This window comes from Cephus cinctus, unplaced genomic scaffold (assembly GCF_000341935.2).
Source record: "Cephus cinctus unplaced genomic scaffold, Ccin1 Ccin1_scaffold0330, whole genome shotgun sequence".
NCBI classification, from domain to species: Eukaryota; Metazoa; Arthropoda; class Insecta; order Hymenoptera; family Cephidae; genus Cephus; species Cephus cinctus.
In genome coordinates this window covers 1982652-2008170 of record NW_014333027.1, presented here as the reverse complement: position 1 = coordinate 2008170, position 25519 = coordinate 1982652, and the positions used below count along the sequence as shown (strand labels likewise).

General features: G+C 36.3%; 6 protein-coding genes across 28 annotated transcripts; 4 read left to right on the top strand and 2 right to left on the bottom strand.

Annotated features, from left to right (window-relative positions):
* On the top strand, positions 1 to 4929 carry LOC107266661 (jmjC domain-containing histone demethylation protein 1). The gene is made up of 5 exons (XM_015737356.2): positions 1 to 251; positions 356 to 635; positions 730 to 1417; positions 1493 to 1817; positions 1876 to 4929. The coding sequence occupies exons 1-5, from the start codon at positions 210 to 212 to the stop codon at positions 3565 to 3567; spliced, it is 3027 nt and encodes a 1008-aa protein (XP_015592842.1). The 5' UTR covers positions 1 to 209; the 3' UTR covers positions 3568 to 4929.
* Positions 4930 to 5404: 475 nt separating this feature from the next.
* LOC107266666 (phenoloxidase 1) lies at positions 5405 to 8401 on the top strand. Its single transcript, XM_015737373.2, has 7 exons — positions 5405 to 5773; positions 5852 to 6268; positions 6355 to 6810; positions 6883 to 7204; positions 7284 to 7583; positions 7706 to 7938; positions 8043 to 8401. The coding sequence occupies exons 1-7, from the start codon at positions 5663 to 5665 to the stop codon at positions 8274 to 8276; spliced, it is 2073 nt and encodes a 690-aa protein (XP_015592859.1). The 5' UTR covers positions 5405 to 5662; the 3' UTR covers positions 8277 to 8401.
* Positions 8391 to 11399, bottom strand: LOC107266676. 6 transcript variants are annotated; one of them, XM_015737402.2, is made up of 5 exons: positions 11279 to 11399; positions 10820 to 10931; positions 10612 to 10738; positions 10029 to 10335; positions 8391 to 9945 (listed from the first exon to the last, which is right to left on the bottom strand). In XM_015737402.2, the coding sequence occupies exons 2-5, from the start codon at positions 10865 to 10867 to the stop codon at positions 9024 to 9026; spliced, it is 1404 nt and encodes a 467-aa protein (XP_015592888.1). In that variant the 5' UTR covers positions 10868 to 10931; positions 11279 to 11399; the 3' UTR covers positions 8391 to 9023. The 6 variants fall into 6 exon arrangements, with proteins under 6 accessions (XP_015592888.1, XP_024939609.1, XP_015592889.1 ...); XM_025083841.1 differs by lacking the exon at positions 11279 to 11399 and adding an exon at positions 11011 to 11181; XM_015737403.2 differs by lacking the exon at positions 11279 to 11399 and adding an exon at positions 11011 to 11179 and having other exon boundaries at positions 10612 to 10717.
* LOC107266665 (microprocessor complex subunit DGCR8) lies at positions 9445 to 16526 on the top strand. Of its 13 annotated transcripts, XM_025083823.1 has the most exons (9): positions 10825 to 10971; positions 11359 to 11483; positions 12251 to 12380; positions 12654 to 13157; positions 13238 to 13321; positions 13397 to 13781; positions 13866 to 14140; positions 14287 to 14723; positions 14797 to 16526. In XM_025083823.1, exons 1-9 carry the CDS (start codon positions 10866 to 10868, stop codon positions 15127 to 15129), a joined length of 2379 nt encoding a protein of 792 aa, XP_024939591.1. In that variant the 5' UTR covers positions 10825 to 10865; the 3' UTR covers positions 15130 to 16526. The 13 variants fall into 13 exon arrangements, with proteins under 13 accessions (XP_024939597.1, XP_024939591.1, XP_015592850.1 ...); XM_015737367.2 differs by lacking the exon at positions 10825 to 10971 and having other exon boundaries at positions 11395 to 11483; positions 12316 to 12575; XM_025083825.1 differs by lacking the exon at positions 10825 to 10971 and having other exon boundaries at positions 11398 to 11531; positions 12316 to 12575.
* Positions 16527 to 16537: 11 nt separating this feature from the next.
* Positions 16538 to 22635, bottom strand: LOC107266677 (RILP-like protein homolog). Of its 5 annotated transcripts, none has more exons than XM_015737405.2 (8): positions 22492 to 22635; positions 21480 to 21853; positions 21262 to 21403; positions 21033 to 21160; positions 20559 to 20929; positions 19902 to 19979; positions 19563 to 19661; positions 16538 to 19417 (listed from the first exon to the last, which is right to left on the bottom strand). In XM_015737405.2, exons 2-8 carry the CDS (start codon positions 21789 to 21791, stop codon positions 19294 to 19296), a joined length of 1254 nt encoding a protein of 417 aa, XP_015592891.1. In that variant the 5' UTR covers positions 21792 to 21853; positions 22492 to 22635; the 3' UTR covers positions 16538 to 19293. The 5 variants fall into 5 exon arrangements, with proteins under 5 accessions (XP_015592891.1, XP_015592894.1, XP_015592893.1 ...); XM_015737408.2 differs by having other exon boundaries at positions 21271 to 21403; XM_015737407.2 differs by lacking the exon at positions 22492 to 22635 and adding an exon at positions 22155 to 22480.
* On the top strand, positions 22582 to 24959 carry LOC107266669 (translation initiation factor eIF-2B subunit epsilon). Of its 2 annotated transcripts, XM_015737384.2 has the most exons (3): positions 22582 to 23485; positions 23569 to 23754; positions 24016 to 24959. In XM_015737384.2, exons 1-3 carry the CDS (start codon positions 22772 to 22774, stop codon positions 24823 to 24825), a joined length of 1710 nt encoding a protein of 569 aa, XP_015592870.1. In that variant the 5' UTR covers positions 22582 to 22771; the 3' UTR covers positions 24826 to 24959. The 2 variants fall into 2 exon arrangements, with proteins under 2 accessions (XP_015592870.1, XP_015592869.1); XM_015737383.2 differs by having other exon boundaries at positions 22772 to 23485; positions 23569 to 24959.
* Positions 24960 to 25519: the final 560 nt, after the last annotated feature.

Sequence of the window (25519 nt, the reverse complement as noted above, 5' to 3'; positions counted from 1 at the left end):
CCCGGCTGCAAAATGGCGATCTCGTTTTACTGGCAGAGTGTAATCAAATAAAAGTCAGATCGGAATATACGTGTCTAGCTTCTGACATGTGAACGTACAGGGACTTGCAAGTATTTCTTTCATGAAGGAAACTTTCTAGATTGTTTTGTAATTAATTCTCTGAGTATTTGATCAACTATCAGTGATACGTTTCTGACAGCGTGTTCGCAATGGCCGATGAATCCGCTACAGTGCCTAAGAGGCGACAATTGGTAAACAAACGATGTTAAATTTAATTATAAAATAACATTAATTTAAGTATTTACCGTATTTATTTAACGCGGATTCATTTTTCATTGATGATGTTTCATTACAGCGTGAGAGGACTAGGAAACTCTACACTGATGATTGGACCCTTGGAGATGAGGACATTGAGGGTAGAAGATCTTTTCAACTTGATGAAAAAATTGAATGCGAAAGATACAACCTTAATAACTTTACTGGTCTCTTTCGTGAAATGACTGGACCTGAATTAACATTGGCATACCTACAGAAACATGGCCTAGGTATACCTTTGCTCTTTCGAGAAAAGACAGGTCTGGGGTTACGAGTACCTAGTTCCAACTTTTCTATTAATGATGTTAGAACATGTGTCGGTAAGCCTGTTACATATTATATGTTTCATGTTTAATATATAAGGACTCACATGAATAGTGGGATTCAGGTATTTTTCAATGATACTGTTTTTAGGCTCCAAGAGAATTTTGGATGTTATGGATGTAAATACTCAGAAGAATGAGGATATGACAATGAAAGAATGGCAAAAATATTATGAAGAACCAAATAAGGATAGACTTTTGAATGTTATATCCTTGGAATTCAGTCATACGAAATTAGAAAATTATGTGCAGTCACCTACTTTGGTTAGGCAAGTTGATTGGGTTGATGTCATTTGGCCAAGACACTTGAAAGAGGCACAAGTCGAAGCAACGAATCTTCTGGAGGATATGATGTATCCTAAGGTGCAAAAATACTGCCTGATGTCAGTAAAAGGATGTTACACGGACTTCCATGTTGATTTTGGTGGAACAAGTGTTTGGTACCATATATTACGTGGTGGAAAAATCTTCTGGTTAATTCCTCCAACTGAGAAGAACTTAGCACTCTACCAGGAATGGGTTCTCAGTGGAAAACAATCTGATGTATTCTTTGGAGACATGGTGGATAGATGTGGCAGAATAACTATAACTGCTGGGATGACTTTATTTATTCCCACGGGATGGATTCATGCTGTGTATACACCTCAAGACTCGTTAGTTTTTGGAGGAAACTTTCTACACAGTTTTGGTATAGATAAACAGCTGAAAGTCGCTCAGGTTGAAGAACATACAAAAGTGCCACAAAAGTTCCGGTATCCTTTCTTCACCGAAATGCTTTGGTAAATAGGATGGTTTCATAGAAATTATTTTTTATTTGAAATTTTTTATTAAATCATTTAATATTTCGTTCTCAGGTACGTTCTCGAGCGATATGTTCACGTGCTCCTGGGCCGTACACATCTGGATATTCCTGAGACACAGCATCAGCATTCTATGCCACAATATCATCAACATGTTCACTTGACGCCATTCGAGTTACACGGCTTGAAGTCCATTGTCATGTATTTGCATTCATTACCTTCCACCAAGAAAAATGTTCCTGAATTAATACGTGATCCGGTAGCCCTGATTCACGACGTGAGATGCCTAGTCGAACAGCACAGACACGATAGTCCTGAAGCAGCTGTCACTGGGCAACCAATTCTTCCACCCCCACCGCCAATGACCATAGCTGATAGGGTAAATACTAATTTTTCTATCATCCAGGAACCTAAATTACAGTATCATTTTTCTACAGGAACGATTGAGAGCATCTAAAAAGAATTACTCGAAGATGCAACGACAATCTCAAGATAAATCTGAAAACAACCGATCAGGAATTCCTCGAAGAAGACGCACTAGATGCAAGAAGTGCGAAGCCTGTACAAGATCCGATTGCGGCGAATGCGTCTACTGTCAGGACATGGTTAAATTTGGTGGCAGTGGTCGAGCCAAGCAGACTTGCCTAATGAGGCAGTGCTTGCGACCAATGCTTCCTGTGACCGCTGCTTGTAAGGTCTGTCAGCTAGATGGCTGGGGACAACAGCCAGCTCCATTGATGGGCAAACCAATACCAGGAACACCATCAAGTTTAATGGAATGTACAATTTGCTTTGACATAGTGCATCCAGATTGCGTCGGGGTAGATCCACAAAGGATAGCTGCCAGTGAAGACGTACCAAATAGTTGGGAGTGTCCTGAATGTTGTGAAAGCGGTCGAAACTTGGATTACAGACCGCGACAGCCAAAAGCTAGAGCTAGAAAGGTGTCAGTGTCGAGTGGTGCTTCTTCAGCTCCCACAACCGATTCAGAGAGAGCTACGACCCCCAGTAAACGTTCACGACCAGATTCCAGTGAGGTGAATCTTGAAACAACCGCCGGGAATCAAGTAGGTTTCGAACCGTCAAATGTGAACCAATACGACTCGCAATTCCAGGCGTGGAATGATCGTGAACCAGCCGAGGGTGAGCAAAGAACCGCGTTACGTACTCAATTAGCTATACAATTAACTGGCTCAACTAGTAAGGCGTTAAAGAGACCTCATGTGGTTGTGAGACCCGTACAATTATCCTCGGTTCAAAGATCCGGACCAGAACTGAATAGACAATCGTTAGCATATGACAAGACAGCCATCCTGGCTGTCTTCAGATTGTTAAATACCAAGGAGTTGGCACAATGTGCTCTGGTCTGTCGTACCTGGGCAAGGTATAGTATAGATCCTAGTCTTTGGAGAAAACTGGATATGTCGCATTGCCATTTGACAGCGGCACACTTAACAGGGATAGCTCGTAGACAACCTGAGAGTCTCTCTTTAGATTGGACGAACGTAACTAAACTGCAGCTAGCATGGCTTCTTGGAAGATTACCTCAGCTTCGAAATCTCTCCTTACAAGGATGCACCTGGTCAGGAATATGTGCCCTCAGGACGTGCACATGTCCGCCATTAACTTCACTAGACCTCAGTCATGTATCCGGCCTGAATGACGCCAGTCTTAGGGAAGTCCTGAGTCCCCCAACGGATTCCCGACCTGGTCTCATCGACAAGACTTCCAGATTAAAGTACTTGAAGAACCTATCCCTAGCTGGATGCGATATCACCGACGTGGCATTGCGTTACGTCGCTCAGCATCTACCCCAAATTGAGACTATAGATCTCTCCTCTTGTGGACGCGTCACAGACGCCGGCGTCGCTCAACTTTGTTCCGCACCGGCGCAAGCAGTCACTACCCTGGTATCTCTTAATCTGTCCAACTGCAGACTTCTCACAGAAATGTCTTTGGATCATTTAGCCAGGTGTAAAGTGCTGAAACGCCTCGACTTGAGACACACCACCCAGGTATCCACACAGTCGGTGATCAAATTCGCAGCAAGAAGCATTCATAACCTGCATGTAACAGACGTTAAACTTGTAGAAGAGAAAAAGCTTAAGTCGGAAGTGAAGGTGACGTGAGGTGAAAATATTTTCCACGAAGATTCACATCCGGTCATCTGGCACCCAGTGCAATCATATGGGTAACCAATACCTTAATAACGACGAAGTCAATTTTCACATGGACAACATGCGTGAATATCGCTTAATTCTAGTAAAAGGTTTTGTTTTTTTAAACGTTACGAAGACTTTACTTTTATCATATTTTAAGTCGACTCATGAGGGCATTCACTTAGTCCCAAAAATCGCTAACTACAAAGATCATACCATGTCCAATCTTTGTGAGGAAAGTTGTATTTTGACTTGTAGAAAATCCGTTTATGTTAATTTTTTTTTTCCCTGGTAGTTTTGATTTCTTTTGTCCTTCACTAAGTTGGTCTTTAATCGAGATTGATTCTGACTCATCTGAGTTTGATGGGACTTCTTTGTTCTGTGTAAATACATGAGAACAAAAACCTATGGGTAGAATCACTAACGAGTTAATCACTGCGATCATTGTCGGATGATCGAAAGTATTCATAAGCGATCTTAAGTAACCAACGCGATACTACATAATAGATTGACTAATAAATAAAGAAAAAAAAAGAAAAGATGAAAGCAACAAAACTATCCTCCTCGATTGACATAAAATATATTTATTTGTATGAAAGTGTGATCAATCTTAGACTGTTCTTCAAATTGTCTTTCACTTAAAGTTGTTCATCGATTTAATAGGCCCACACATGCATATTACATATAGTATAATACGTATGTATACATAAACATAACTTATGTATATTATATATATACATACATTAAACGCGGAGGCGTATTCGACCATACCATTTCAGTAATTTTAATTTCATGGAACATAACTAGTATTGAAGCGTAATAAGTAATGCGAAGTTCTAAGAATTATAAAAGCATATTCCTTTTTTTAAATAAAATTGACATTGGATCACGAGCCAGTAGAAATTGGTATTTTCTTTTTTTTTAGTGTTTATTTATCTTACTCAAAGTTCTTGGATTTAATTGATAATGAACACAAACATAAACTTCCTGCAAGACTAAGAAGAACTTTTTAAAGATTATTTGTGATTACTCTAACTGAGATTATTACATTTGATTAATAATCTGTTCTAATGGACGAGTATCAGGATCTTGTGAATTACAAAATGTTTGTTTCAGTAACTTCAAGTTTGTTTCTAGTGGCGATAACTAATGTAACAATTTACTGTTATTGTATAGCACGTGTAATGCGCGAAGAGTAATAACGATATCCTCTTTTACAAATATAATTTTCAACTTTTACGACTCCATTCAACAGTTGTCTATGTACTTTTTTGAACCTCATTATTCTTCTACTACGTCAACTGGTCAAAAATAAAATGTATTGTTATTTAATTTCTATCTTGCGAACGACCACATCCTTTACAGTTTCATAAAACCACGTCCTGTTGATCGTTCAATAGTTAGCAATATAATTATTCAAAAATTATATTTTCAGTCTGCTACTATACGCAATGTTCCTACGATACTTGTTACTTGAAAGAGATCAAGTTTTTAGTAATTTCTTAATTATATTGTTCTGCGAAATTGCATACATATAAAATTACCAGATATAAGGGGATTTTTATTTATTATAATAAGATTGTACACTTACCTTGCAAATATCCTCATAGTGGTTAACCAGTCTGACTTACCATGTTGAAAAAGTTTATTATAAGAAAGAGTAAAAATGAATTTGTACGGTAAAGTCGATACTTGGAAGGAGACAGCAACTTCCTGCTAGTCTCCACAGTATCCTGAATTGCGGTCTGGTATATAATATGTACTAAGAATTGTTTGACAACTTATTCGATTGTTGTTCCTTAACAATGCAAAGAAAATACTATTCTTTATCAATATTAGACAATAATCTAATTATGCTTTCCGTTACACATTCTACATATGTACAATTCTTAAACCATAGATGCAAATATGTAAAATGTGAAACGATTAATCCGTTTCCTAAACGGAGAATCACTGGGACAAGAATGTTTACCAGTTTAAGCGGATATCCTCTTTGTATAAATCGCGTATAAAAGGAGTTATTCAATCATTTACCACCCAGTCCTCTGAAAGATTCCGAGGAAAAATGTCGCGCGGTGTAACTGACATATTGTATCTTTATGATCGTCCGGCTGAGCCGGTCTTTGTCCCAAGAGGTGACAATAAAGTTGCATTCGATGTACCAGCTAGTTACTTGGTAAGAATTTCTACAGTTAAGCTAAGATAAAACTTTACTTATTGTCATCAAGCATTCATTATTATTTTCGTGTTTTAGACGGATCACTATCGCAGTAATGCTGTCGAGATCCTCTCACGTTTTGGGGAAGCTGATGTCGAGAAGATACCTATAAAGGAGTTGACTATTCCATCTATTGACTTTGCAAGTCAACTTGGTCGTAGAGAAAACTTCTCTCTCTTCATACCGAAGCACAGACGCCTAGCAGGTCGTCTTGTTGAGATTCTTTTGGGCATGAGAACTTACGAAGATTTCTTATCAGCCTCTGTATTCTGTCATGATCGTGTCAACCCTTACATGTATATCTATTGCTTGTCTGTTGCTATTCTTCATCGTAGTGACACACAGAATCTACCATTACCTACACTCTGTGAAGTCTTCCCTGACAAGTATATGGACAGTGCTGTCTTCGTTCAAGCGCGAGATGAAGCTAATATTGTTCCTGCGGGTTCCAGGGTAATAAATCTCATGATGAATTCATTACTGAAACTTGCGTGAAACTTAAGTTGAAATAATTAATTTATTGAGTGTCCTTATGTCAGGTTCCGATTGAAATCCCACGGGACTATACTGCATCTGATTTAGATGAGGAACACAGAGTTGCCTATTTCCGTGAAGACTTGGGTATTAATCTTCATCACTGGCATTGGCACTTGGTCTATCCTTTCACTGGACCCCGTCAAGTAGTACGGAAAGATCGTAGAGGAGAACTTCTCTATTACATGCATCAGCAGATAATGGCACGTTATAATTGCGAGAGATTCTGCAATAATCTCAGTCGTGTTAAGAAATGGAACAATTGGCGCGAGCCCATACCGGAAGCGTATTTCCCTAAATTGGATAGTCTTGTCGCTAGTAGAGCTTGGCCAGCACGACCATCCAATTCTGTCCTGAGGGATGTAAATCGTCCTGTAGATGAGGTACAGTTTGACATTCAGGACATGGAAAGATGGAGAGACCGTCTCTTTGAGGCCATCCAAACGGGAGCTATTCAAAATGTATGTTAAAAAATAATTAGACACATTATATATAAACTATAAAAATACTTAGTTTATTATATTTTTTTACAGGATCGTGGTGAACGTGTGCAACTCACCGAAATGGGCGGTATTGATGTTCTTGGAGATATTATGGAAGCTTCAATTCTTTCACCAAACATGAATCTATATGGCGATCTGCATAACTTTATGCATCTCGCTCTCTCATATATTCATGATCCTGATCACAGATATCTGGAATCATTCTCTCCAATTGGTGATCCTTCCACAGCAATGAGGGATCCTATTTTCTATCGTCTTCATCAATACGTTGAAGAAGTCTTCCAACAGCACAAGAGAACTCTGCCTTCTTATTCACCACAACAGTTGATGTATTCCAATGTTAAAGTAACAGGTTTGTTTGTTTTTCTATTTCTTGAATCAATCAATGAAAATCTAAGTTGTATAACTATGTACATCTTTGTACCATTAAGCAATCTCTATCACGTCCAACAATCAACCCAACAACACTCTGTCAACTTTTTGGCAGCAAAGCGATGTCGACATGTCCCGTGGTCTTGACTTCACACCAAGAGGATCGGTTCTTGCGAGATTCACTCATCTGCAACATGTTCCTTTTGTTTATAATATTGAAGTTGATAATCAGAATAACCAAAACAAAATAGGTACGTGCAGAATCTTTATGGGTCCGAAAACCGACGAGCGTGGTTTGCCAATGCCTTTCAGAGACCAGAAGAACTTCATGATTGAACTTGACAAGTTTACAGTCAATCGTAAGTACATGTGTTTCTATTGGATCGAGGTTGCAGATCACAGAAATACTATTCATAGAAATATTAGTTATCATTTGTGAATTTGGGCACAACTATGTATTTTTTAATCTTTCAATTTTTAGTGAAACCTGGAAAAAATCAAATACGTCGCAGATCCGATGAATCCAATATTACAATTCCATTTGAGAGAACTTTCCGAAACTTGGAAGCTGGAAGGCCGACTGACATTACACAGCTAGATGAGTTCAATTATTGTGGCTGTGGATGGCCACAGCATATGCTGATTCCAAAGGGAACGAAGGAAGGATTTCCTTCAGCATTGTTTGTCATGATCTCCAACTTTGATGATGACAAGGTGAACTTCATTTTGATACTATTATACAATATTATATTATTGAATAAAGTTTCTGAAGCTTGTGAATTATATATCTCATTTAAACCGCTTAACTTTTCGTACAGGTGGAACAGGACGTCCAAGGTCAATGCGTCAATGCAGCAAGTTACTGTGGCATCAGAAACAAAAAATATCCTGATGCAAGACCCATGGGATTCCCATTCGATCGTTGGCCAGGTGATGAAGTTAATACATTAAGTCAATTCCTCACGGAAAACATGAGAACTGTGGACGTGACCATTCGTCACACTAATACTGTATTGAAACGTTCCATCGCAGTCAGTGAAAATAATGTTTAATCCCATCCGGATATTAATTATTCTGTCACAGGAGATCAGATTATATTGTATTATTACTATAACTTTACCTAAAATGTGATATTGGATTACAACATTAAATAAAACAACATTCTGTTTTACCGTAACAAGTTCCATTCGATATTTTATTATAGATACATTATACGTATATCGTCAATAATAATAAATCTACGGTCAGTAAATCACTACAAAAATATATTATATTATCATGTATTATAACGGGGTGCTCGGCTCACCCCCGCTATAATTAATTTATCCTGAGGACCGCCAGGAAACGCAGGACGGCTAGGAATTTCCCAAAAATTAGGATTTCAGATCACAAATCGAACCCGATACCTTCGAACTGTCAAGTTGAACGATTACCTTGTGCCACCGAACCCACTATCCGACCTGATAAGTCCTATTTATTTATTTTTCGGTCATTCCGAAGTAGTCTTCCCTCAAACTCTGGAACGCCACGTTACAGTATATGTATATACCTATGTATAATCTATTAACTTGTATACCATTTACTTGTTACCAGTATACCATTTTTTGTACGTTATTAGTGAGCAAGGCACATTGATACAATGAAACTTCACTATCTGCTATCAAAAAATTTCTATACACTGCATGAGAATATACCTTTAAGATATTTTGTATCACTGAAACACTCAATCTAAAAAGCTATTCAAATAAATCTTGAAAAAATTAAGAGATCGATACCTGTAGACATCACTAAAATTCACTTTATATTAAAAGCTCATGATTCTGAGTTGATTTTTCCAACATCGTAGCCAGTTGATGGATTTGCCTATCCAATGGCGTTATATCTTTATCCGTACCAGTGATAACATCAAAAAGCTCACCAATTGGTAATTCCGTTTTGACCTTATAACTCCTGGATGGCAAACTCTGTGAATTAATTTCAAACAAAGCCGAGATGGCTGTCTTAAATGTAATTAAACTATAGGAAAGCCCGTCATGCGGTGAAATAGACCAAAGAAAATTATTTATATAATGTAAATCTGTAACGATTCTCATTGGTCGAGCTTTTACTATGACGTACATTACTAATGGGATTAGATCATCGGTGGATGGTGTGTACTTTAAGCTCTCTATGCTTGATTTAGTATCTGCGCTTTCCTCGTCATTTTTTGTTTCGATATCAGCCAAAGCACCTTTGATCTCAGCTACAATTAACTCTAGGGTACTTTTCAGACAGAGGAGTTTCTCCAGTGGACCTTCTCTAGCATCTAATGTAGCCAACTCTACAATTGCTGCTGGTAAGGATATCGCCATAGATACGCTGGCACCTAATTGATCTGGTGTTACACCCATATAGATCAATTGATCAATCTTCGTTTTTACGTATACATCGTCCTGTTCTAGTGCGTCACTCAATACTGAATATATTTCGTCGTGTAGATGATGCATCATGAACACTTCCAAGGATGTGCTTAAGAGCTTTTGATATCTTGCATCGCGCTGAAGATCCAAGCTTTGTTTTCGCATTGTGCTCGCCCAATAACGACGTGTCAATTCTTGTAAATGTGAACTAAGTTCTTCAGCAGATTCAAAATTGCTCAGTTGGATTTGACGTAGATCCATCCTTAGTTCTTCTAGAGAACATCTCTTTTCTTCTATGGGTGCATTTAGAAATTCTACAGCTCTATGCAATGAATAAAATATGTTATTGTAAAAAAGGGTGAATAATTGGTATTTTATAAATAGTTTGCAATTGTTCAAACTTACTCTTTGTAACATGTGATGATACGATTCAATGGAAGATTATCATCTTGTAATCTTTCCGTAATAATATATTTGTGATGCAACGGTTTATCTACAATAAATATATTGTACATATGAAACTCTTTGTTATATCCTTTTTCAATTGATAATATAGTAACATTGTATTCATCATCCTGTTTTTGTTCTTCATCATCCTGGCACTTTAACAGTCTTATAGTGGTGTCTTCGAATTTATATAAATTAGAATTGTTTGGATCAGTCGAGGTGTAATGCAAAGTTAGTTCTGGGTGTGGTTTCAATACATGATGATCTGAAAAGAACAGTAATACTTATAGTAGCTAAATATAGACATGCAAATTAAATAGATATTATGAATGCAATATCTCAAGCTAATTAATATATGATCAACTATTTTACAATTGATAATATTTTATTATTACATGTAATATGAATATAAAATAAAAGTGGAACGTTATATTCCTCAAGGACTATGATATGAAATGTAAACATTGAGTGTCATTACTTAAATACAACTTAGATAGCACCTGTGTTTAATTATAGGTAATTAAAAGTCATTACTCATTACCAACAAAGTCATCAGTGATATCGAGTCCCCTCAAAGAATTACCACAAGGTACACATATAGTCCAACACTTGGCAATAGCAAATTCATATTTTTTCCTGAACTTGTCCTGTAAGCCATTATCGACAAACTTCAGTAATACAACATAAGACATAAAACAAGCAAATCAAGAAATATTATTTGAAGTGCGCGAATTTGCAATATAACTAACCCTTAGCTGTAGATAGAAAGCATTGTAAACTATTTCGTCTACATCCATGCTGTCCAATGAAATCTTCAATCATTTGGTTGTAGAGGAACGAGTTATCGTTTTCTGTGAAAATCTAAATATAAAGTACACAGATAAGAAGAAAAAATCAACAGGTAGTAGTGGGGTTAAAGGTACTAGCGAGTACTAGAGACCTTGATACATATGTGATTAACGATATAACTACGACAATAATAATTCTTTAAATTTGTTCTTTATCACTGACATACATATAATTCTCTTTAAAAAAATATAGCTTAATAATGGATACAACGTAGAAATAAATATAAGTTAGAGTTTGTTATTCGTCAAGGCTACATAATAATTCCCAGCGTGAAATTTAAAAGCATGGTATCACATGTGACTACAAAGTTATATGCTTTAAAGTTAGATGAATTTTTAATTCTGCTATAACATACATACATTTATTATTGTTTTGGTTTAGTGAAATCCAAGTAATTGTTTATTATTAAAACAATTAATAATAATGATTTGAATAATAGGGGGTTCGTTCATCGCTTCCTTCCTGAGTCATTTATCATGGCTACTATTCAAAGATGGCTTCTGTGGCTCAGTGTACAAGATAGTTCTGCGGTATTATTTCGGAAGTTTCACCCTTTCTTTTGCGGTAACTAACAAATGTTGTGTATTTTTCAGTGATTGATTAACTTGGCAGGTATACCTCTCTTGCCTTAAATCCATATAGGTACAAAATTATCAGTTTATCCAAAACTAATTTTCCTTCTTGTGATTGTATTCCTAGCGCTTTGCACCTATGCGAGAAGTTATTAATTTAATTGATTTATCGTGACAATGGTGTGTTGAATAAAAAGTTAGGTATTTAAAATTCTATTAAAACAATAGACGTACAGAAGAAATTTTGTTTTCCGTTGAATAGTCATATGCTCATTCTTGATTATGTTGTTGAGTACTGGATTTATTAGGCAATGGATGTTTCTTTGTTAATTTAATTTTTGGGCTATTTTATAAACGAATTCTTTTTTCAAAATCCCCCTCAAATAAAATAGTGTTTTATATGATCGTAAGAACAGTCCTATTCAATTTAATATCATTAGATTTTGCTATAACTTAGAAAAAGCAAAAGATTAATATTCAAACAAGCTGAACAAAAACTCAATTTAATACAATGTTTTATTTTACAATTGCTTTCTGTAAAGTTTCAAGATATCCGATTTACTGATGTTTGTTGAAAGAAATCCCTTTGCTAAAAGTCTGTATCAGTCAGCAGATAGCCCCAGCTAGCAACAGGAACAATTTCTCAATGTTGTCTCTGTCTAGTTCTGGAGCTAACAAGCTGAAATAATACCGTGACTACCAGCCAACTTCTACGACCCTTTTAAAGTAATGGCTTGATCATACAGCACGTTGTTTCAGATATATAAAAGGCTTGAGACTGCTAACATCAATGCAAATGTCCAATTTTCGTTGCCATTTTTTAGATGGTTTCAAATCGATTGGACTTTGGTGTCATTGGTGGAAGTGGTGCGGCCAGACAACACGCTTGGTATTATCTAATCCACGTGTCGTTACTTACGGTGACTGTAAATAATATAGCATCGAGGGCGTATTATGTTCGACGTTCGTTGAAAGCGTTCACAGGATTCCACTGTCTTACCTTCGTGAACGATTCCACCGATCGCACGTCCACGCTATCGCATGTCCGTTGTCTCTTCCTACAATTCCCTTGTCACCACCAAACGTTCGTAGAACAGCGCAGACATTCTTTATTATTATTAGCATATCCCAAACGAATTTCTAGACTTCATGCTTTTGGCAGATACGATAAAGCCCACCAGCATGGCCAATACCGGAGAGGAAAACCTGTGCAAATCTATCAAGCCTGATCCAGACATGGAGAACGCTATGCTCGTCGACATTCCAAACCACCACCAGGAAGATCAAATCCCTTCGGAGTGTCTATTTAAGAATAGCTTTGCATCAAGGATGGAAGAGGATACTTGGATGCCTAACAAGAGACTTGAATCCGATTGTATCAGCAGTAGTGGAAGATCTGAGAAGAGTCGATGTAGCGACGCCATGGAAGATGATCAGATGGGACAGAAAGAAATTTCTGAATCATTATCAAATGGTATTAACAACCGCGAAACGACAAGTTCCAGTGGCGATGGAATGATTGTCCCGGATGATTTAAGGCAATTTGATGTCCTTGATGATCTCGAGAGAGATCCTGATCATAATGTCTCAGATTCAGACTCTGATACTAATGAGAGTATGGATTCCGATGTACCGGACGAAGAGATAGAAGCCATGCTCGAAGAAGGTATATTATTATCATCCAGAATCTGTAGACCTCAATTGCTCTCTAGAAGAAAACATATCTCGACCAATGCATTATTTTAGGTCTACCTGAAGAGTTCAAAGGGAAGCGAAAAAACAAAAAAGATGGCATGCCGTACGAGGAAAAAGAAAAATTAGTTCTAGATGGTACGACACTATACAACAGTATGAAGATATTACATTATTAATTGAAGAATAAATCATAACACTTACCTTTTTCAGAAATTGGTCATAATCATTTTGATGTGCTACCAGAAGGCTGGGTTCAAGTTACTCACAATAGTGGAATGCCATTATACTTGCATAAGCAGAGTAGAGTATGTACCCTGGCCAAACCTTATTTCCTTGGGCCGGGAAGTGTGCGAAAACACGAAGTACCCGTCAGCGCCGTACCCTGTTTACAATACAGAAGAGCTCTTCGCGAAGAAGAGGAAGAAAGGCGTAAAGAAAAGGAACGAGAACCTACGGTGGAAGCCTGTAGCTTACCTAGTGCAAAGATCGAAACCATTCAGGAAAATCGAGCAGCTCATTCTTTGGACAGTGAACAACTCAGGAATTACTGCCAAACACTGTTCCGCTTTAAAGCGATCAAAGTCATGAGATTTCAGTAAGTATCTCAATAATGAGGTCACTTGGATGATGTAATTTTTTGTATGGATATTCTAAAATGGAAACACGTTTACACGAATAGGTCCTGGTCGGCTCGCAGAAAATTCACAAAGAATAAGAAGCATCGAAAACAACTGGAACGTCCTACTTTACCAGATGGTACTAAGCTTATTACCTTCCCTGTAGGAAGTAGTGGAGTATCAGGAACTAGTAATAGTACTGGGGAAGAAGGTGGTGGTCAAAGACCTCCTAAACATTGGATAATGAATCCGTCAGGCAAGAGTTACGTGTGTATATTGCACGAGTATGTACAGCACGCCTTGAAAAAACAGCCTACTTACAAATTTAAAGAATTAGGTAAGATTTATATGATTTATCATACGAAAATCAACAAAAGTTAATTGCCGTTATAAAAATGTTTGAGCATAATGGCAGTTATCAGTACAGTCACAACTATCCCGAAGATTCTTATATTCGAAAACAATTAACTGTAATTTGTACAGAAAATGCTGCTACACCATATTCAGCAGTTGTTTGCATAAACGATATGGAGTATGGAAGCGGTTTTGGGAGCAGTAAGAAACAGGCAAAAGCAAATGCCGCCAGGAAGACTCTGGAAATCCTGATACCTCAAATGCGGGACAAAATATCTGGCGATGCTGCGGGAGATGGAACGTCTGGTAATTCCGGGAGGACAATAAAAGCCTCTCGTGGGAATTCAGACGCTGATCTCTCCTTCTTCGATGAAATATCGATCACTGATCCTCGCGTCGCTGAATTCTGCGCCAAGACTACTGAACCATCGCCACACGCCATCTTGATCACTTGTCTTCAGAGGAATTTTGGCCTAGGAGACATGCACATCAATTACTCTGTAAACACTCTGAAGCATCAACGTAACGAGTTCACAATGCGTGTTGGGAAACATGAAGCTACAGTAGTAAGTAAAACTACTCATTCAGTGGTCCTCATGGTGAAGCTTTTAGCTAAGAATATGTAATTCCCGATTTCAGGTCTGCAGAAACAAAAAGGATGGTAAGCAAAGGGCAGCTCAAGCAATTCTCCAGCGATTGCATCCTCATATTCAATCTTGGGGTTCACTCTTAAGACTTTATGGATCGCGCAGCGTGAAGTCCTTTAAGGAGAAGAAACAGCTGGAGCAAGAGATCACTCTGCTGCAAGGTAAGGCTGCTGTGAATCAGCCAAACCATGCCATACTTGGTAAGCTTCGTCAAGAAATGCGTAAACTTTCGGAGCAGAGGCAGGCAATACAGCCAATTGGTAAATTTGTACCTCCAGATTTACCAACTGGTTCAGCAGCAAACTTAAATAACGTTGACTTGTAATACAATATCGCGACAGAGATCATTCACTATCATTTCAAGTCCATTATATGGTTAATGATCACTTCTTCTTTTACCATTATTATATCAAATTAGGATCAAACTGAAATATTGTATATTTAACATCAAATTAATCTTTCTCTCTGGAATCATGGCTGTTGTTACAGGCAACAAGAATATTGTATAGCTTTCTGTACGTCACTTTCTTCTATCGTACAAAGGACCAAAGTCAAAAATACAATCAATATGGCTGTAAAAGGACACGAATCTTTGTTTATACTCTGTCATAGAGACAATATGGATAATCCTAGCTTTCCATGGAGATTATCATTAATTGTCATCTTATTTATTGGCATAAATAGCAAATAGTTTCATGGCAACAGATTTCTTAGCGATCATTTTTAACCATGCCTGTTCGCCATTGTACATTATTACTCTCATACCATCAAGGAGATATTGGTAAATAGAGCCAGCCCCCGTGTATTCTATATTTGAAATGAAACTTATGGCACATCAACTCCCTTAATCCTTGAACACCACACTGGGTTGCGTACGGCCGGTCTGGCGATCTTGTCACTCGGGTGCTCGGGCGTCTGCTAAAGTGTGGTGTTTGGGGGTTAGGAACTCTTATGCTAATTCCAGTATACCTCCCATGCCCCCACTGTGGCCAGCAGCTGTCAGACACAAAATTTCGCAAGGCTGGCTATATATTAGTAGCTCCACAGTGCTCTTACTCATGCTTGATATCATGTAACAAAACGTAACATTAATTTTGTTGCGCGTTACTAATTTTATTATATTTTAATGTGACCGAAGACGTAATAGATCGTTTTTGTTACATCAGCCCTAAAAGTCTGAAGCCCGTTTTATTTAACGCGGTTCAATGCATAAACTCCGTTTATCTTCAAAATGCAAGTATCTGATTAGCTAATAGCACAGTTAAACAAAGTTTATGCATTAAACCTTGTCGAAGAAAACGGACGTGATTGTGATTTTATCCTTGATATCGTATTGTCCAGATAAAATCCCATAGTCTCATAATTAGCCATTAATTTCATGAATTATAAGGACTACAAAAAAATAGAGCATAAATTAAAAATAACATTGAACTATACAATTTTTTTTAAATATCTAACTTTCATAGTTCACAATAAGGAAAAAGTATGTTAACCACTTAACCGGAAATCACGTCTCCCAAAAGTTCAACTATCTGCGGCCCACATTTGCTTTGCAGGTTTGGGAAATGTACGCGGCCCGCTAACTTTTGATCTAAAAATAAATAGTCTGTCGTAAAACAATTTGCGCCCGTGCAATCGTCGATTGAATGCCATGTTAAGTGGTTAATGTTATACCAAGAGATGTATCGAGTAAAATGATAATATAAAATAGTGCAGTATAAACACAGAAGTAATTAATTTTACAATATGTATATTTTTCTTTTATTTTATCATTTCGATATTATAATAGACTTTTTGGCACACTATAATACAATCAATTTACGTTTACCATAAGTTTGACTGGTTTCTAGAAAAAGCATCGATAACCGCAATTAGAATTTCAATTAAATAAGAACATGGAAACCGAAATCGCAAAACAATTTGTTTACTGCTATCAGAAACAGACTGAGTAAAATGGACGTATGCTTGGACTTGTTTGCGCAATTAATAGACAAAAAATGTACGAATTCCTACTATATAGGGTGTCCCATTTTAACTTAGACACTACAATATCTCGAAAACAAGGAGTTTTTGGAAAAAATGTTTAAAACAAAATTGTCGGGTTCGAAGAGGGCCATCTAGTAAGATACCTGAATTTTTGGCCTGGGACCTGTTTTGGGCCTTATGAGGCCCAATTCATTTTTTAAATGAAACCCCCTATTTTGATTGCAGATTCGTGTTGTATGAAAAAAAAATAAATAAGTTTTGTTCTTGATCATTTTTTGATAAACCCTCTGCAACAAACGTAAAAAGGCCCTCGAAGTGCTTTGAGATACGTTACAAGTTTCGGTTTTTTGTTAGTAATAATAGTAATATGGACTTACAATTTCATAATCTGACTAAATTGAAGCTACAGAGTGTTAATCCTGCCAATGAAGGCAAGATCAATAATCCACTCGGCCAATCAAGGCAAGACCAATGATCCATTCAACCAATCAAGGCAAGACCAATCATCGATCCGGCCAATAAAAGCAGGATCAACGCACAATTTTGGCCGGTTGGGACAAGATCGATTCAAAAATTTGGCCACTCTAGGAAAGATTAACGGATTAAGTGAGAGTAAGAAAGAACAAAACTTATTTTTTTTTATACAATACGAATCTTCAATAAAAAACAGGGGTTCTCATTGGAAAAAATAGACTTGGGCCAAACACAGACCCCAGGCCAAAAATTCAGGTATCTCACTAGATTGGCCCTCTTCGAGCCCGACATCTTTTGTCTCAAACATTTTTTCTGAAAACTCCTTGTTTTCGAGATATTGCACTGTTTAAGTTAAAATGGGACATCCTGCATATGCTGAACTAATTGCCAACGGTTTTGCCAAAGTAAGAATATCTTAAACGCAGAACTAGTAGCGACAAAAAGGAGAAAAAACGTACAGAAACGCGCAAAGCACAGAAATACTTCTAACATTATAGAATGGCACAGTGACTGTGAGGGGATCATTGTCATCGAATACTTATTTAGATCAATGCTGTCTTATAAAACTCATAGTGCAAAATGAAAACATTATTTTTTTTCTATTTCCATTTCTAATGTCATTATAGAATGTCTTAATGCAACAGCACTGATTTGAAACAATAAAATACATTGAATGTAATAAAAATTTATGCTGACTATGCAAAATTGAATAATTGTTCCATTGGTGAAAATCTAATGACTGCTTTCTCTTTGCCTTTATATAATCCTTCGCTTTTCTAGACGATAACATGAAATACGTTCACTCATATGACAATTTACTTTTACCTCAAATCATGTGTTGCTAATTTAGGGTAAAAATAAAAACTCTTTTATCCTTTGACACGAATGGAAATGTTAATAATTTAGTGCGAACGCTTATTTGCCATTATAGCAACAAATATCAGGCTATCGACTATTGAGAATGTTACATCATATACATATGTATTCGTGCTAACAGATTACATATTTGCTCTCTCCTTTATTTAATTGTAACATTCTCATAACGGTTTTTATTTCCTCTGTACGCGTGTCATTTTATAACCGATTAATATACAATAACGTGCAATTTCCTTTTAACTGGATATATTTACAAATTACAAGGGAAAAGGTCGAAGAGGAGCTAACATTATTTTTCCCTCGTGGACATTTATGTCGAATGTCCTGAGTATAGTGTCTATATATCTCTATGATTTTCTTGTCTCATTTTTCGAACTATATTTTTTTTCATTTCGTTATTCTCTCATGACATTTCCTTTGAGAACGCATATAAACGAGAATGTATAGATATGCAACGGGTAAGATTTCTCCTTGCGAAGTAAAAGATTGTAGGAAAGTGGTTTAAGAAATTTTTTTCATCCTTCATCTTTTGCCGACTTCAGGATATTTTACACTATTGTTGTGATTCGCTTGAAGAAAATAAAAAAAAATCTTCATACCTCATGGACCTAGTAATTGCATCCATCTTACGTTTCTTTGGAATGTTACGTGAACTATTATCTTGTGTAACATGTTTGATGCTAAATATTAGCATTACCTTAACAAGTAATTAGTATGAGAAGTAAGAAAACATTACTAAAAAGAATAAAAAGGAATTTAAAAAACATAGACAATGTCTCGTCTCTTTTGTAAAATACTGATCCAGCTATGGATGAGCTTGCGAATGTGATATAAGAATTTTATCCTTAGAAATGAGTTGTGAATTTGATAAATGATGTATAAGTTATTTAAATATACTATAGGGAGAGAAAACTGTAGTATCACGACATTCTATGTCTAGTACGATTGGTAACTAAGAACTTAATATATATCCGGTATATCCTATGCTTCGTATAAAAAAAGGATAGAAGGTAAAAGGAACGCAGAAGAAAGTTTAACGGTTAAAGAATATCGAAAAGAAAATAAGCTTTGTGATACCGATAGCTTTGGATCGAGAAAAATCGTGTAACCGTTTGAAAAAGCCGCGTGACGGATCCTGATAAACAAGATCAGTTTATATAGACGTGTCGCTCGCACCATTACCAGAGAGCGCCATCTTCGAAAGACTGGAAAGACTTCGTCGAGGACTGCTACCACCCAGGAAGCTGCCACTAGTCTCCGAGAATATTTTTCGGAAGCTGAAAATACGTGTCTTGTTAAATACAATGGATGGGGTATCCTAGTATATATGTATATTGCTGGAATTTCTTGCACTGGCACGCGTCCCCCATTGGGAATACAACCATAAAGCAAAGGAAGGAAGGAATTCATGGCAGTACTTACAATTTGCGAATACCAGATTCAGACGTTTTCTTCCAGGGCGCATCGTCGGGTTCGTAGGGAAGTGGGCCCTGGACTGGTGCATCTTTTTCGTCCTCGGGTCTGAAGTAATATCAGGGATTAACGTTAGAAACAGAATAACAGAACAAGAATAACCCGCGGTAGCGAATAATTTTGATACAAGACAGAATGTTATATGTCGTACTAATAAAAAATATATACAGTTTTGAAATTTTTTTGGCACATGTGTTATAGTTCAACGATTGAATGTAATAGTGACGACAGTATTCTGTTTTGGTAAATGCAAAGCGTGGAAAAACCATAGCTTAGGGATTATCTTACTGATTAACGTTAGTCTCTGGGGATGTGGAGTTGGTGACGTTATTCTGTACTGTATAAAGCGACAATGCGGGGATCCCACTGTCTGATGTCAAAGCACGCGTATCACGGAGGATGTGTGACGCAGGGATGAAGGTGTGACAAACCAAACGGCCATGCGGTCGAAAAGCATGCAAATTCAAATTAAAAACACCAACGGTTACCCGCTAGCGAAATTAACGTAATCTTTAGTTACATAATAATATATATAAGGAAAAACTCAAAATAAAAAAGATGTTAATATAAATAATACGTTTACTTTTTACATGGCTTGCTCGCTGTAAAACTAATGCCGCACATTTTGGTCTGTGGTTGTAGTTTGCAGTTTCAAAACTGTTTCTCATGGCGGAAAGTTGTTCAACGTGTAACATTTACTTATATTTAAAAAAATCACTCTTAACACACATTTAATGTGCTTTAATCCTTTCAGCATATGTATATGATATTTATTACCACGTTATTGAAATTAATTTAATATGCTAAATCAATTAGACTTTATTAATTGTACTGAAAGGATTAATTAGTGCTTCGATACTAGAAAAGGAGAGGTAGCACCGTCATTTTAATTGTAATCATTATGTCCTGAGAAAGTATAAAAATTGGAGGTTATTAGTGACATACGTTTCAGGTTTAGGACGATACAGCTCGAGCTCATCCTCCAGGTCGGATACTCTAGCTTTCAGTTCATTTCTCTCATGTAGAATTTCCTTCAGCTCAGCAGTCGTAAATCTGGGTCTGTCAGGATCATCCAGGTCATAGACGGCTTTATTCGCCAAGTCAGGATAGACAGTGCACTTAGTTAGATCTTCGTTTTCTTTCTTGGCAAGACCTAGTCGTGCCCGTAGATTAATTAGTTCTCGATTTTGATCCTGTAACTGAGCCAAAAAGTCGGCACGTTCTTCAACCAAGCCACGTGCTTGCATTTGAGCTTGACGCTGCTTTCTTTTTAATTCGCGACCGACGACTCCAAGCTTCTCCACTTGAGCAGTCAACTGTTTAAAACATATTATAAAAATAAAGTTAAAATACAATTAATTACGTGGTAATAAAATTAGTATAGAACGATAACATTAAAAAATAGAGTCGTGTACGTACATTTTCAATTTCTGAATTTTTTTGTGAGATATCTCTATCTCTAGCACGTATTTGATCTCGCTGTTTATCTATCATGGTTCTTAAACGTTGCAGTACAGCAACGTCCACTTCCTGACTTGCTGTATAAGCTGCGAGGATGGAACAAGTGTGTTTTAGTAAATGATACCTTTTCTTATGTTGTGGGATGTTTTCTAATCTATGGTAGTAGTTAGGGCTGAATTGTTAGTACTTTGTTTACCGCTGTCCTGACTGTCACTACGCGATTCTTGTAAAGCTGTAGCCAACCGACGATTTTCTTCCTGTAATCGGGTTACCATACCAACTAGATCACGAGATTCTTGCCTCCAGTGTTCCTCGATCTGTTCCAGTTCCTGATTAGTAGTAAAAGAATATTAATATTAATTCCAAGTGTTATTTAAACCATTTAGCATTGTAAATATATTGTACCTTCTCAAATCTTTCTCTGTCCTCAGCTTTGCCAATTTTGTCATTTTCCAACTGTGATATCTTTGCTTTCAGTTCTTGAACAATTGTATTTTCTCGTTCATTCTTTGTTGCAAGGCTCTCTAGTAACTCAAGAGCATTGATCACTTTGGGCATCAAACTAGTAACAGAGTCAGCTCCAAAGTGATCTATTAATTTCTCACATTCTTTGCCTATCTCTGAGGCAATATCATAGACGTCCACTACGGACAAGTCTGATGCCCCAGAGTATTCCTCCATTTCGGCTACTGAGTGTGTCCTTAGGCTCAAAGGCATTAATGCAGATTACATCTGCTTGCTTGTTACAACTTTTTACTGTCACCGTGGACAATACAATACTGTTAAAAAAATGATTGCATTAAATGTAAATTTTATATCAGTCAATGACATGACATAATAAGCATCTATGATTCATCTCAATAATCATTGATTATAAATGATTGATTATGATTTATAAAAACTAAGTAAAATCGAAGTATTTAAGAATATTCAAAAATATATTTTATTACAGACAATAATATCAAATAACATAAAATAGAAAACGTAAATCAGGATGTTTTTTTCTATACTATTTTTAAATATGATGTGACAAATGTTCAGGCAAATGACATTTGCATATGAAAGTTCAAAGCAACTTACTAAATTATGATACATAATTGCGATATGTATGTAATTGCCATATAAAGATATATTTACTAATGTAAAGTACAAGAATTCAGCAAATTTTATGCAATACCTGTCAGATATGTAAGTCTTAATTAAAAAAAGGTATTTGGACATTCACGTCAGGAACTATATAAAAACATCTCCATTAATGGTAAAAAGTGGGGACCGCTTAGTATATAACGTCACAGAATGAAAAGAGTATAAGTGAATAGATTTTTTAAACTATAATTAATCCGATTTCAACTTTCCTTTACCATTCGTATGAATAATTAATCATACGATAATATCATTGTACAGAATTCTTACTCACCCGACACTTCACATATGCATCAATGCATCGGTTTATTTCAATTAGTTTCTTAGCAAGAACAGACTATAGAATTTCCTCCCTAGTTTTCTTGGGCAGGTCACGATTTGATAGGAAGTGGGGAATTTCATTGAACTCTATTGACCGCACTAAAAATATTGGGTATCTCGTGTCCATAAGCCTCCTTATATTCTAACTGACTATCCATTATTTCTATTTAACTTGGAATTACCAGATACTGTAAAGTGTTTCTGTGATGAAGTGATTTCTCGAATTGGAAGCAATGTCTAAAATTACGAAAAAGGATGTTAACTCTAAATTGGGCAAAAAGGATGTGCTCCAAGCTGTTGTTCTTGCAGATGACTTTACAACCAATTTAACTCCTGTTCAGAATGTCTATCCAAGTATATTAATGCCTGTGGTGAATGTGCCACTGTTAGATTACTTGATAGAGACTCTGGTTCAGTCCAGGATACAGGAGTTATATTTGTACTGCAGCAGTCATATAGAGAGTTTGAAGAAATATGTTCAATCAAAGAACAGCGATGATATTTCAATAAACCTAATAATATCTGATGGATGCCGATCTCTTGGCGATGCTCTTAGAGATATTGACACAAAAGGTGCAATCCGTGGAGATTTTATATTAATACGTGGTGATGCTTTCACCAATGCAAATCTCAAAAATCTTCTGGAACTACATCGCGTTAGAATTGAAAAAGATAAAGGTGCTGCAATGACATTATTATTAAGGGATGTTGGCTCTACAAATATTCCATCCCTTATTGAAGAAAGCAGCTTAGTTGTTGCTGATGGCTCTAATAATAAAGTACTTTTCTATAAGAAGCTTGCCAAGGACGAGAAGAAAGTTAAACTAGAATTGGAGTGGTTCCTTGATCATGACAAAATTGAGATTAATACTGGTCTTTTAGACACACATATTTATTTGTGCTCTCCAGCAGTTCCGCCATTATTCTCAGATAATTTTGATTTCCAGGTAATTGCACAAGTTGATTCTTTACTTTATTCATATATGAATATTAGAAAAGAAAAAAAATGTTATGCTTAATCTTATTACAGACAATGGAAGATTTTATTCGAGGAGTTCTCATGAATGAGGAAATTCTTGATTCGCGTATTTACTGGCAACGTTTAGATTCTGAAGAGTATGCACTTCCAGTGACGTCTTGGCGAGCTTATCACATGCTCAGTCGAGAAATCTTACAACGACACAGCTATCCACTCACTCCTGACACCCTATCCTTTGTAAGAAATTTTACCTATTTATCTAGAAGTACATATAGACACAGAAATGCCGTACTAGCTAGAGGTTGTGTTATTCAACGCGATTCAATAGTGGGTCCGAATAGTATGCTTGGCAAAGACACTTTCATTACGAGATCTACAATTGGTAATAATTGTATAGTAGGTGCTAATGTACAAATAGAAAATTCATATATTCTGTCTAATGTATTCATCACTGACAACTGCATGATTAAAAATAGTATAATCTTTTCCAATTGCCAGTTGGATAAAAAAGTTAATTTAGATGCTTGTATATTATCCCCATCTGTTCACCTGAAGAGCAATAGTTCATATGTGGATTCAGTACTTGAGTATGAATCTGGAAAATTGAATGTAACCAAAATATCAGAATTGAATTTGGACACGGATAAGGAGTTACTGTACTTCACATGCAAAGAGAGTAAAGATGGTAAAGATTGCGATGGATACTCGACGGATTCTGAGGATTCAAGCAGTGAAGATGATTCAGCACCTGCTTCTCCTTTACCAGACGACACGAATATGTTCCTGTCTGAAGTTATTGATAGCCTTCTTCGTGGCTATCAGGACGGACTAAATTGTGAGAATTTAATTCTGGAAATAAATTCATCGCGATATGCATACAACGTTAGCATCCGAGAAGTGTCCTACAATGTCATCAAGGCTATACTGAGTCTACCCTTACATTACCTGTCGGATCAAAAGAGTCCAATAAACCAAGCAAATTATCAGAGTACCTTAAAGAAGATGATTTCCTATTTCTTTACAATTATTCAGAATTATATCAAGACTGAGGATGCTCAGGATGACTGTCTAAAAGCCATGGAGGAAGCAGCTACCACAATTCAGGAGTTACTCTCCTTTATGCAACGACTCTTACATCTCTTTTATGAGCGGGATATCCTTTCCGAGGAAAAGATCTTGGAGTGGTACGAACTCAACGGTGACAATGAGAATGAAGTGCAAAGTTTGGAAATAAAAAAAGCCGTGGGACCATTCATCAAATGGTTGAAGGAAGCGGAGGAAGATTCTTCAGATAATGAGGAGGATTAACTTAATAGTGAGAATGTGAAATATTTTGAAGTTTAATAACTATGAAATTTTGTTATCATAGTACACGCTACTACTTATGTATGATACACCGATTTGTGAATAATAATACAAGATATTCTCTTTAATTTTACATATTTTTTAGTAATTTTTTCACATTGTATTGATGGATTATTGGTTCTCACTAACAAAATACTATATCAAAGAACAGGGAAATTGATAAAAGACAATATCAAAATAAATATTTTATTGATTAACGACACACTAAATTTTAAAAGATAATTTCAATATAATAATTCATTGAGAATATTGTACAATTTTTTAACGAAGTTGTGCCATTTACTTATCTTTTAGATAGATTTGTGATTGTCTGCAATAACGCAATATCGCCATTGCACAAACATTTCAGTATTCTTATTTTGCATAAAGCGATTAATCTGTCATAAGAAATAATGTCGCTTTTTATAAACACATTGTTAAACAGATGATTTGCTTATAGTTTTCATTATTCAGTCAATCCACCAATTCGCATAGGAATTATAATAATTATAATATAGGATATATGTGTGAAATAGCTTAAATTTTTCACCGAATGATTTTCATTTGTTGAAAATTGCAAATTATTTTCGCTTGTTTATAGATCTATTACATATGAAATATATAAACTTAAAAGAAAGAAAGCTCTATACATATATGT

Bases quoted from the DNA above. Each gene is read 5' to 3' on its own strand.
- LOC107266669 (XM_015737383.2), top strand. From the start codon at position 22,772: ATGTCTAAAATTACGAAAAAGGATGTTAACTCTAAATTGGGCAAAAAG. The intron at 23,486-23,568 runs GTAATTGCACAA...ATCTTATTACAG, and splicing joins CAGATAATTTTGATTTCCAG to ACAATGGAAGATTTTATTCG.
- LOC107266676 (XM_015737402.2), bottom strand. From the start codon at position 10,867: ATGGATGTAGACGAAATAGTTTACAATGCTTTCTATCTACAGCTAAGG. The intron at 10,336-10,611 runs GTAATGAGTAAT...TGTTCTTTTCAG, and splicing joins TATCACTGATGACTTTGTTG to ATCATCATGTATTGAAACCA. The intron at 9,946-10,028 runs GTAAGTTTGAAC...TTCATTGCATAG, and splicing joins ATCATCACATGTTACAAAGA to AGCTGTAGAATTTCTAAATG.
- LOC107266677 (XM_015737405.2), bottom strand. From the start codon at position 21,791: ATGCCTTTGAGCCTAAGGACACACTCAGTAGCCGAAATGGAGGAATAC. The intron at 20,930-21,032 runs GTACGTACACGA...TGTTTTAAACAG, and splicing joins AAAATTCAGAAATTGAAAAT to TTGACTGCTCAAGTGGAGAA. The intron at 19,980-20,558 runs GTATGTCACTAA...GACATCAGACAG, and splicing joins TATCGTCCTAAACCTGAAAC to TGGGATCCCCGCATTGTCGC.
- LOC107266666 (XM_015737373.2), top strand. From the start codon at position 5,663: ATGTCGCGCGGTGTAACTGACATATTGTATCTTTATGATCGTCCGGCT. The intron at 6,811-6,882 runs GTATGTTAAAAA...ATTTTTTTACAG, and splicing joins AAACGGGAGCTATTCAAAAT to GATCGTGGTGAACGTGTGCA. The intron at 7,939-8,042 runs GTGAACTTCATT...CTTTTCGTACAG, and splicing joins CCAACTTTGATGATGACAAG to GTGGAACAGGACGTCCAAGG.
- LOC107266665 (XM_025083823.1), top strand. From the start codon at position 10,866: ATGCTGTCCAATGAAATCTTCAATCATTTGGTTGTAGAGGAACGAGTT. The intron at 13,322-13,396 runs GTACGACACTAT...TACCTTTTTCAG, and splicing joins AGAAAAATTAGTTCTAGATG to AAATTGGTCATAATCATTTT. The intron at 13,782-13,865 runs GTAAGTATCTCA...TTACACGAATAG, and splicing joins ATCAAAGTCATGAGATTTCA to GTCCTGGTCGGCTCGCAGAA.
- LOC107266661 (XM_015737356.2), top strand. From the start codon at position 210: ATGGCCGATGAATCCGCTACAGTGCCTAAGAGGCGACAATTG. The intron at 636-729 runs GTAAGCCTGTTA...TACTGTTTTTAG, and splicing joins TGATGTTAGAACATGTGTCG to GCTCCAAGAGAATTTTGGAT. The intron at 1,818-1,875 runs GTAAATACTAAT...ATTTTTCTACAG, and splicing joins CAATGACCATAGCTGATAGG to GAACGATTGAGAGCATCTAA.